Source organism: Limulus polyphemus, unplaced genomic scaffold (genome assembly GCF_000517525.1).
Source record: "Limulus polyphemus unplaced genomic scaffold, Limulus_polyphemus-2.1.2 Scaffold847, whole genome shotgun sequence".
Lineage (NCBI taxonomy): Eukaryota > Metazoa > Arthropoda > Merostomata > Xiphosura > Limulidae > Limulus > Limulus polyphemus.
The window spans coordinates 264,560-277,009 of NW_013666457.1; the positions used below are offsets into that span (position 1 = coordinate 264,560).

General features: G+C 29.9%; 1 protein-coding gene across 1 annotated transcript in view; it reads right to left on the reverse strand.

Annotated features, from left to right (window-relative positions):
* Positions 1 to 372: 372 nt before the first annotated feature.
* The window catches only part of LOC106460841 (IQ motif and SEC7 domain-containing protein 1-like), an 88,516-nt gene continuing 76,438 nt past the window's right edge, over positions 373 to 12,450 (reverse strand). The window contains exons 7-13 of the mRNA XM_022387644.1: positions 10,945 to 11,088; positions 9,027 to 9,152; positions 8,283 to 8,382; positions 6,387 to 6,508; positions 5,791 to 6,001; positions 3,919 to 3,971; positions 373 to 3,477 (exon numbers count right to left, since the gene is read on the reverse strand). Coding sequence (XP_022243352.1) covers positions 3,247 to 3,477; positions 3,919 to 3,971; positions 5,791 to 6,001; positions 6,387 to 6,508; positions 8,283 to 8,382; positions 9,027 to 9,152; positions 10,945 to 11,088 — 987 coding nt within the window. The 3' untranslated portion in view covers positions 373 to 3,246. The remainder of the gene's footprint in view (positions 3,478 to 3,918; positions 3,972 to 5,790; positions 6,002 to 6,386; positions 6,509 to 8,282; positions 8,383 to 9,026; positions 9,153 to 10,944; positions 11,089 to 12,450) is intronic.

The following is a 12,450-nucleotide window of genomic DNA, read 5'->3' on the forward strand; positions in this document are numbered from 1 at the left end:
GTAAGAGTAAATTGCATTATTCAATAAAAATCACTGAACATGAAATCGCGTGACCTCCTTTAGGTGTTCCCCTTTACTTTAGAGGGGAGTATATAGTATCAAGGAAGAAAAACATGACAGAATGTAGCCCTAGATCTTCAAAAACATAACAGAATATAGCCCTAGTGCTAGATTTTTGGTACAAGGTTTTTCAGTAGTTATATTTTCAAGAACTGTACAAATCATACTTATGGCCGAAGAAATGTTTTCAACATTGACCAGTTGAAAAATGGACCCTTTAAGAAAGCCTGGCCCATAAATCTAATTTTTTCCACACGTGTGGGTCGAGTTGAATGTAATTTGTTTTTATTTTAACAAAAAAGCAGACATTAATGATATATCATTTCTTTATTTGCATTATTATGATAACAGAGATAACATACAAGTTTACAAAGTGCGCACACTCCACGAAACTTTTCTGAGTCACCAAAGTAAGAGTCTTTTCCAATAAGCGCTTTTAATTATTTTATATAAACCTAAAACGAAACAGTCATGCTAAAACACATGTACAGATTTGAGTAAATTCGATAAATTGGTCACCTTTCTACATATATATCTGATTATCTTCTACAAATTCTAAACCAGCTAATGTGAGAAAATTTTCCTTGAAAACCAAAAATAATTACGTTTTCGCTTCTCTCTCTCTCTCCAAACGTCACTTCAGTGTTATTTATTAGCTTTATCTTTTGAGAAAAAAAAAACAACTACTTTTCTTAAAATTTTGCAGGACCCAAAAGAATAGCTTTAATTTTTCTTTGATATCAAGATGTTATGGTTACTTTTTTTCTTCGGCATTCGGCAAAAAAGAAAAAAAGGCACTTTACTGAAGAGATGATGATTTCTCTCAGAAGGAAGGAACGTTTGGTTTAAAAAAACAACTAACTTTAGGAAACTTTTATACATTTTCCAAACACAATCACCAGTTAAGAAGGCAACATTTAAGAAACACTAAAATTACGTTTACTACAGTTAAAAGAAGTTAAGTACATAGCGAGTACAGTAGAGAATTTTTATTAACAAACATAATAATCTTCCTTTCGAATATATTTTTTCAATTTATCTCGCAGGTTGTAAATCAGCTACAAGTTTGTGTATGGTAAACTAATTACAGTACAGCATTACTCAGACTTTGAGCTAGTTCAAGGTTAAACTTAGTATCGCACTCAAAAGCAATGAGAAGTTTTATTTGCTTGTATAACACCACATACGCTAACCTGACCATATTATCAAAATCATTATTTCTCAGCTAAGAATTGTTGTGGTACAGTGTAATTTTTAATTAACTACTCTAATCTACAATACAAAAATACGTTAATAACTGAACTTCTTTCACGATAATAAAACTGAATTTTTTTGTAGCACTGGACAATATTTCTAGCAAGACTACTTAGTTATATTAAATGATAAATTCATCTTAGCTATCTACGTATATCACAAAGTCAACTGTGCTAAATTACCATGTAACATGATCCCTTTAAAAAGCATGTATTTGCATAATTTTACTAAATTATTGTTTCTGGCTTTCCAAACTATTAGCTAGATATTAAGATCAACGCCAGTACTTACTCAAGTGTTTTGAGAATTGATCATGAAATTGTTCTCCCTTTTCTTCAAAAGGAAACAAGTGGGAATCCTCAATACAAACGGCTGTAATTAGATCTCAAATCGGTCAATAGATGGAGTTATGAGCTAAAAGAATGCACTTCGAAAAACAAAAACAACACACAGCCATTCTATGAGCCGCAGTTTTTTTTTGCAGGTAATACATTATCTATTATTCAAATAAGGAATTCTCCTATTTAAACAAGATTTCTTTTAACCTGCCAATCATCACTTTACTTTAGATGACATTTTTCTCAATAACCTAGGATACAGTAATTGCATTAGATGATTTTAGAGAAACGAAAGTTTCATTTTTTTTGTATCATTGCACAATTCACTTTGAAAATAAGAAATTACCTCAGTGTCTAAACTACCTTGAATTAGGCAAATATTTTTAGAATAAATTATCCCTACCTAATGTTGTTGTTATTTCATGTCATCTCCTGGTTGTAATGTTACTGATCAATATTCAACTGATATCTTGATACAATTAAAACAACTGAAGAACCATCATGTCTTTACAAAAAATATTGTTTAAAATAAGTAAATACGTTTGTTTCACATTTTTAAAGTTTACAAAATAAGTGAGATTTTTTATTACATCTAACAAAAAATTGCCAAAATAAATAACTGGCTATGAAGATTTAATGAAAGCTAATCTTTTAGACAGATTTCAATGACAGAGAGTTTGGTTTAGGTTCTTTGCACATTGTCAGTGATTCAAATTCATGGTCAGTGAAATTAAAAATCTTCATGATAAATAGTTATTTTGAATACAAATATAAAATTTACAATTTAATTCATCAGTTATTTCTTTAGTTATTCCTTGATCAGTACAGTACATTTTATTATGTAATAATGAACTCTGACAGAAATAAACTGATCGTGATGGGCAATGTTTGGTAAAATATTTAAAAGTATAACAAAACCTTCAACAAATAAGATCATACCTACTTAAGAAACAATTAAAACAATTTATACAAAAACTAAAAAGGATTGTCAATTACACATTTCACAGGAACAAAAGGCAAAAATATATATTAAGAGAACTTTTATTATGTTGCACTATACACTTTCAGGTAAGACTACATCTTTATATACTTATTACATTTATTTTAATGATCTACCGATTTCAAGTTACCCCTAATTCACAACATTTCTGAAAATTTATGTACAGAGAAGTTCTTGTTTTATTATCTTAACTTTAAGGAATCTAATACTTTTCTATCATTCAATTAAAAGAAAAACAATGACACAATATATAAAACACCACTAGTTAACTGCAGACTGTAATCAACAAGAATTCCTTTGGCCCGACTTATAACCTTTGGCACAAAGCTGCTCTCTGCTAATATTTAGACAGACTATGTTTCTATACATGCAAGCAATGAGCAGTGTAACAACAATCAGTTGGCCTTCTCATGTTCACTATTCTCGATGGTAAATACTACGGCCACACCTTCACTTGAATCCAGAACTTTCTCAGCTTTGTCTCCATAGACGAAAAGCTGATGATACAAATATCAGTATATCATCAATATCTGCTCTTCTCTAATCACTTTGGTACAGCATTAAATTTTAAGTAGTATCTATGTCACATTTTTATCACATAGTCGAGGTTTCAGCATTTTTACGCGTATTTATTCTACTTGAAGACTTTCCTTTCTTGCTGAACAAACCACCCAAAAATCCTGGAGTGTTTGAAGACTTGCCTGCAGACGTAACTGGAATAACACCACTGTCTACTACTGTTTTGTTTGCTCCATTAACTGGAACTGTCTGGAGTAGCGAATCTCTACTTACTGTACTAGCTGCTGATGACTGGAAAGATACTGACTGTAACAAAATAAACAAGAAAAATTACTTTATCTAAAACAAACTGTCATCATAGCATCTGCATAAAAACCTTCCAAGCTAACAATTACTTGACAAAATATAATTGATATATATATATATATATATATATATATATATATATATATATAATTAAAAAAAGATAACTTTTAACTGAAATGATGAAAAGTACTTCAGTATATGTAATCAGTACGTTACAATAATTTCATTAAATATAGTAATTAAAAATTTCCAAGAACGGTTCCTATACGAGTAACTTAATTCTATCAGTACAGTTTAAACTCACATGTAAGGTTAAACATATCAAAAGTAGCTATTACAATAACACTTTGCATGTTTTATAGTAGCTAAGAGAAACAGTTAACAGCTAATTAAAATACCTTATTGTTTATGAAATTTAGTATCTTATCTAGAGTTACTGACCATTCCACTGTCCAGTGATCCTGCACTGCCTCGTCGTACTGGTTTGTTCATTTCTATAATTATAAATGTAAAAATGTCAACATTTCATTATCACTGATAGTTTAAATATTTTAAATTTTCTTTTTCCAAAATTTGGAGATGAGGTTTGATTTATCTTGATGCACAACAAAAGTAGTATGTTTAGCACTCAAAACTTTAATAAAACCATATCATAGATTATCAGTAAAATCTAAAACTATCTAATCTATGTAAAGAAAACATAGAGACATTAAACTACATTGATTGAAAAGATAATCTGAAGAACTACAAAATTCAGGGATAACAAATGTAGCATATGTCATTTACAAGAAGGATCTGATTGTAAAACATAAATAGACAAGTTAATTGGGTCATTTACAAGAATGATCTGATTATCAAACATAAACAGACAATTTAATTGGATCAATTATAAGATGGATCTGAATATCAAACATAATCAGACAAGTTAATTGGGTCAACAATTACAAAATGGATCTGAATATCAAACATAAGCAGAGAAGTTAATTGGGTCAACAATTACAAAATGGATCTGAATATCAAACATAAGCAGACAAGTTAATCTGGTCCACAATTATAAGGTGGATCTGAATATCAAACATAAGCAGACAAGTTAATTGGGTCATTTACCAGAAGGATTTGATTATCAAAAATAAACAGACAAGTTAATTTAATAATTTACACACACACTTTCTTTATTTTTCTACTTGACATAGTATACAGTGTATTATCAAATAGAAGTCCCAAGTTTTAAATGTCCATTATCAAAATTCTATTAAAAAACAATTTTAAAGTTAATCTTTCTTTGAAAACTGCAAGTGATGATTTTTTCCCCCCATTGCGTGTTAAATTTACTTTAGTATACCTTCTGAAATCTCTAGTTGGTCAAGCATCATTAGCTCTGAAACCATGCAGATTTCACTATCTGATAACAGTCAGTAGTCCTGGATGTGCCACTGAACTATTAACCCATTCTGTAATTTACCTAAGATAACTCAGGTACCCTCCATAGTTCAAAAAATAGTTGCCTGAGTTAATTCAGACAAACTATTTCTCAACATATTTTAAATTATTTGCCCAAATTTATTCACATGTTATTATATATTACAATCAGTGTTCACTAGATGGCAATGGAAATACTGTATATGGTATTATCTACCAGATTTATTCTGAATTGTAAATCATAAACACCAGAGAAAAGAATTCCTATTGTTACTGTATTTTCCTTAAAATAATATATATATATATATATATATACACATCATGTGTAGATCCAGATAAGAAAAATTTATTTATTGAGTACATTTTGTGCAGAAATATAATAACAGATCACAAAATAACTTTTGTATCATTAATATATAAGTATTGCCAGCTGTCAAAACAGGAAATAAGATTTTGTTTAGCTCATTTTCAAGAAAAACCTGACATGGAAGAGGTTAAACATGTAAAATATACTGAAGTACAAATAACATTCCATTCTAAAATGTACTGTATCATTTAATCACAAATGTTCACCAGGAGTTATCTTCATTATAATTCCAAATTCTTGAAGAATAGTTGACAACCTTTAGATCAAAAATCAACTTATTATTTAAAGTTAAATACAAACTATAAGTTTTTTTATATTAGTTTATTACAAAAGCATTACTAAACAATTCAACAAAAATATTATTAACAAATTTTATAACTTATTTTAATATTACATATATCTACTGAAAGTATTAGACATCATTTTGTTTTAAAAATTACAACTGAGCCAAAACGTAGAATATGAATGTGACATATCAGAAACTTTTATTGAAAAATAAATAGAAAGAAAGATAAAAAAGGGCTTACGCTGCTCATGAAGGTCTAACAAAGAATTAGACAAAGCAGAACGTTTCAAGTTTGCAGAAAGACTATTGGTCACTTGCCGACTTTCCTTGCTTGAAGCAGGAACAATCTCCATGTCAGCTACCCCAGAGTCTCTGTTATCCCCCCCACGGCTTCTTACTGACTTCTGCTTCTCCAGCTCTGCTTCAATCCTCATACTTTCCATCTCGTCCATCTGGAATGAAAAAGGAATAAATTACATTAATATTTCATGCAGGAGCCAACAAAGGTCTTAAAACATTTTATAGAAATTTCAATAAAAATTTCAGCAAAAACAAAAAGGCTACAATATTCATATAAACAGGACAGAAATGTTCTTAGAAAAGATAAAAAGCATTATTGAGGTGCTTGTAAAACAAAAAACTTTGAATATAAAACCTACATTTTTAGTCCTTCTGTAATTCCAATTCATTAATCATTTGCCATAAACAGGAATAAATATATCAAACAATTGAAAGTTTAAGATTAAAACTGACCTTACTTTTTTTTGTATATAGTAAATTAACTTAATATATAACACGGTGACATTCTCTTTATATGAAAAAAACAGCAGAACATACTTCTAGAATAGATTCTTTTAAATCTTCCACAAACTTTGAACGGTCATGTTCGTTCCGGGCATTGAAAGTAATTAGTACTTTGTCATCCACTCTTTGACTAAGCCTAATACCGTGTGGATAATCTGCAAAGTAAGCAAAACAGAAAAATTTTCTTACTTTATTTCTCTGAAAGCAAATAAATTATTCTTTTAAATTTCATAAAATACCAAAATGTGATAAAAATCAGCAGATTGAAATGCCATTTGTGAATTTTTGCAGCAGTTATTATAAAAACATTTCTTTTTAAAATTCTAAAATTAATGAGCTAATACAAAATTTGTAACACATATAAATTACCCTGTACTTGATCTGGTGTTAAGATGGGAATATAAGTATCTATTTAGAATACAACTGTAGATATTATGCTAGGTTGCTAACTTAACACTGATAATTTTACTATTTACAAACATAAATAACTTAAGGATATAGTACCATAAAAAGAATATTAATGACTAATTAAAAAAAAAACTTTTGTTGGTTAAATTACTGGAAAATTAAACACCAGTGTCTCTAAAAGGGTTAAAAGATATTGACATTTAACAGTAAATACTCATGCAATTTGATTGGCTGAAACTAAAAGCAACAATGATCCCTTTGTATTCTCTATGAACTTTATTTGTTTATCAAATATTATCACTTACAATAGGACTTGTTACTATTTTCACTTGGTCATTTAGTTTGATAAAATTTTCAATACTTATATAAAACTCTTCACAAATACACAACGCTCAAGTACTCTCAGTTAGGCTCCAACAGGGGATTTGTAGACTTGTTTTCACTGTGATTTTAAAAACTTTGTCAGTTGATAATGACTAGAAAGCTGTGGCCTAACCCTACTACATGTTCCCAAAGACATCATCTCTGAGTTATGGGATATCCAGGATTTGTAGTCATCACGATGAAATCAAGCATCCTTTGGGGAAGGGAGCATTATCCTGGTGGAATAACACATCGACTTTTGTGTTCATTTAAGACATTTTAATATATGTCAACACTTAGAAGTGCAAACATTTCACAGACAGATAACATACCCAAAGTACAGAATGTCACCTACTTCACAAGTCCTCCCATAACCATCCTTTATAGTTGATTCAACACAGTAATCATAAAACTGTTCATTTCCTAACTTCAGACTCATATTACATCAGTATTTTGAAACTGGGAGAAATAACTCTCATCCTTCCTCAAATTTTGGGGCCAAGATTTGAGTGTTGAGAGGCTTTATACCAAACAAAACATGATGGTTAATGGTGATGCATGGTTTCGGAAACCCATTCCTTCTAGAATACTACCAAGTAGTAATCCTTCACGTGGACTATACTGAATACTATAAAGAAGATTTTCAGTGCTTTTCACAATCTTGATAATTGAATATTTGCACTTTTTAAACAGTATTTTTTGGTGGCCCATGAGCATCTTTGTTTTTGTACAACCATGTGATCAATAAAATTAAATGGTGTATGACCAGTCACTGCAAATTTTTCAATGATCAGTATCCAAATACTTTCAGCAGCCTGTAATCTCCTTTCTTCTCAAATTCACTCAGTTTACAATGTTTTTTCATCTTTCACACATTACATATGACTGATCTACTTTCCCAGAATGTGTCTGTATTTGTACTCACAGAGTTTTGTGGAGGTTATATATAGTGGACCATGTTTGGATTTGTTTGTCAAGGCAATGTTAAAAATACGAATGGGAGAAATTTTGAATTTATTGAAAACAAATGCATAATTTATGCTATTGTGCTATTTAGAAGTACAATACAAAAATGTACACTCTTCACTTACAAAGGAATTAAATTTTTGGCTATGAGTGTTCATGTTTAACAAAATAAATGTTTAAAAAAGAACTTACAAGGGGCTTCAAAAAGAGTAACGTTCATACCACAAAGAGAAAAAGACTGGCGAAAAGTGTAAGTAACACTGTTTTTTTTCTTGTTGAATATCTTGGTGACCTAAAACAAAAAAGATTAAAAAGTGCACTTAGTTTTTTTTACAAAGCTTTATCTGTAATTTAAAATGTATCATGTTTTTAGTATATTGTTGTTTTCATTGGATGTTTTGGATGAGCCTTTACAAAACTTGCAGTGTAAGAAATTCATAAAAGTGTTTAATCTAAAATTTCAGATTTATACAATGTCAGAAAGCAAACCTTACTTGAATTTAGTTAAATGCTCCAAGTTTTTTACTTTTCATAATAAGATAAAATCAAAATTTCCTCTTTTTTGATAAAGGCTAAAAGTTTTCCATTTTACTTCATTTATCTTACATTTAACTATGGTATTTATATAATTCATCTCACAATTGAGGTCAGTTAATTATACAAACATGAGTTAATTCTTTATGAAAATTCATAAACTGCCAAAAATACTAATGCTTTGCTCAAGAAGAATATGATTTTAAAACGTTGTGAAAGTTAAAAGTGTGAAGTTAGAGGAACAATTAAAAGAAACCATATCTGTATGTATATATGACACACTGTCTTCTTCACAGATCTTCTACTATTATTTTATTATCACATTTAATACTGACTACATAATAATAAAAACATTTTTTTAATCAAGCAGTATGTGTATTTCACCACATTGGGTCCACTTACCATAATCATGTCATTGAAAAGAAAGATTTCTCGCTGATGAACTCCTGGTCGCTCCTTCTTATTGATATCGTATATTTCATAAAGTCGACAATAACACACAAGACGTCTGTGTGGAAGTGCAAGGTTCTACAAATACAAAAGACGAAGATTAGCATCCAGTCCAATATCATCTATATGAAAGATGAAGATTAGCATCCAGTCCAATATCATCTATACCAAAGATGAGATTAGCATCTAGTCCAATATCATCTATACCAAAGATGAGATTAGCATCTAGTCCAATATCATCTATACCAAAGATGAGATTAGCATCTAGTCCAATATTACTTATACCAAAGATGAGATTAGCATCTAGTCCAATAAAGTTATATTACACTGGATGCTAATCTTCATCTTTAGTATAAGTAATATTGGACTAGATGCTAATCTTCATCTTTGGTATAAGTGATATTAGACTGGATGCTAATCTTCATCTTTGGAATAAGTGATATTGGTCTGGATGCTAATCTTCATCTTTGGTATAGATGATATTGGACTGGATGCTAATCTTCATCTTTAGTATAAGTGAAATACGAAAGATGAAGATTAGCATTTAGTCCAATATTATTTATACCAAAGATGAAGATTAGCATCCAGTGTAATATCACTTATACCAAAGATGAAGATTAGCATCTAGTCCAATATTACTTATACTAAAGATGAAGATTAGCATCCAGTCTAATATCACTTATACCAAAGATGGAGATTTGCATCTAGTCCAATATTATTTATACCAAAGATGAAGATTAGCATCCAGTCCAATATTACTTGAGTAAGCTTTATTTGTTTACTTAATTTTGTGGAAAGCTACTAGAGGGTTAGCTTTTTCAGCCATCCCTAGTTTGAAAGTAACAGACTGGAAGGAAAGCAGCTAGTCAACATCATAAATTCTTGAGCTAATCTTTTACCAATAAAAGTGGGATTGACTGTCATATTACAATGTTTCCAAGGCTGAAATGGCAGGCATGCATGTTCAGTACTGAGATTTGAACTTGCTATCCTCAGATTGCAAGTTGAGCAACCAAACCACCAGACCATGCCAGACTAGTATGTTTTGTAAGTAAACCTTTGTTATGGATAGATCTTTCGTTTTACTTCTGTTGCTAAAACAATCACTCAAAAACATTGCAAAGTAGATGCTATAGTCTATAGTTATCCCAATATATTTAAGACTCAGTTGTAAAACACCGAGTTCTAAAATTGGCTAAGTACAATGATGATTTTATTTTCATTTACTTGTGTGTGTGTGTGTGTGTGTGTGTATATATATATATATAGATAGATAAGTTTATGGTGATAATATGTCAATCATTGTCACAGTTAGCAGCTTGTATAAACTCTATACAGAATACAAATTAAATCAACAAAACTCAGTTCTTCACAAAAATTAATCAACTGCCAAAGAATTCTAATGCTCTACTCAGTAGGAATTTCTCCTCCTCCTCATTTTATCATCATGTTTAGTATATAATGCTAATAACCATCACAATAATAGTTTGGATTGTTGTATATATTTCTATATAACTGTCTTGGTGTTCAAAGCTAAACTGTCAGTACAAACATATTTCTTTATTTGTTACTAAGTGTAAAGCTACACAATGGGCTACCTGTGCTATGCCTACCATAGGTATTGAAATCTATTTTTGGGTGTTATAAGCCTTCTGATTGACTGCTGAGCCATTGGATGGTGTATAAATATGATCTCTATTTGTTTTTCTAATGAATATTGATTGTAGAAAAGCATACAAACCTTATTTCATACAAATGCAACATAGTTATTTTTATTAAACACAGATGTTTAACATACTAATTAGCAGGATAGAATTCACTTATCTTTTTTTTTTTATTACAATCGAAAAGGAAGAATGAATTAACATACCGGTTTTTTGCCCACTATAGTCTGTTGGACCTTCATCACCTGTGTCACATGGTCAGATCCTGGTTTGAACTCACTTGCCTTGATTCTTTCATAAATTCCTGTCAGCATGTGTCGATCAAGGTCACTCCCATCATCCACTCCTGAAAATATTCAAAACAACTTAGTAATGCCCACATACAGCACATGGTTCATTTGTTTTAAAGCCAATTTTTTTATCTATTACAGACACAACTCTTTAGCTTCAAAAATTAGAAATGATACAGGTGGCTCATCATTCTGTGTTGTTAGAAATTAATATTAAGAAGTGAAAACTAAAACTAGGAAGAATTCAAAATCATTACTTTTCTTATCATGCAAATTCAGTCTTGACTAACTAAGCTAACTTGTCTTTAATGCCATGAGCCTAAGTTGGTTTTTACTTCATTGCTCTATATGGGCATAAAAGAATAAAAAAATTACTAGAAAGTCCTGTCATATATCGTCAAATGGAACACTGAGACATGTGGTGTACAAGATGCACTAGCTTAGTTGGTTAGATCAGAAGCTGCTGCTTTGGATGTAGAATCATGGTTTTGAATCCTTCTCAGGCTGATCTTTTTTGTAACTTCAGATTAACTTCCAATAGTTTAATGTCACCATAACATGACTCACTTGTAAACACAACAATAAAACTATGTGATAAGTATTTTTCTCAGTTATTTCTAGATAGATGCAGACTTAAAACTTAGCCCTTTTATTCCCAAACTTTTCTGTGACCTAAACTTTGAGAAACCCTGGTTTAGTCCCACTGTAACATATAAATTTGTAAACACAACATTAAAAGAGATGTAAAATCACGTGACTTCGATCAGGTATGTCTAGTGAGATACAAATCATTTTTAAAATCATATTTTGTGAAGAAAGATCTTAGTTATGTTACAAATTTTAATGTTCATAAAATTACTACAATACACTAACTTCTTATATAAGTACAAGTTTCTCTTATTCTTATAAAACTAGTTTAGATCTCTCTCCAATAATTGGATTAGATGCTTATTTTTTAGGTGTTAGGTACCTTTATTTAAAAATTTATGATGAAACACTGACATTAAGTATTAATTTATTCAAACATTGTTTGTAGATACTTATCTGTCTATGGTTAAACTACAAAAACAAATTTTGTGAAATTAAATGGCCTTATATCATATCCCAACACCACAGTCTATGATATTACTTTATAAGCACAACTTTTTCTTTTCATATTTTATTAATCAGGATATAAGCACTAATAGCCTTCATATTATTTTGACAATCCCAAACACAAAAAAAGAAACCAATAACATTTCAAATATTAAATAAAGCAGTTATACATTCTTCAAGCAGAAGGATAAAGAAATTAGGATTTCTTTCTGTAATTTTGTTACTTAAAACCTAGAAATTTTCATAACATTTTACAAAGTTCTGTAACTTTTATTGCTTTACATATAAAACTTATTAATGCACAATATTCTGTAATCAATTATAAAT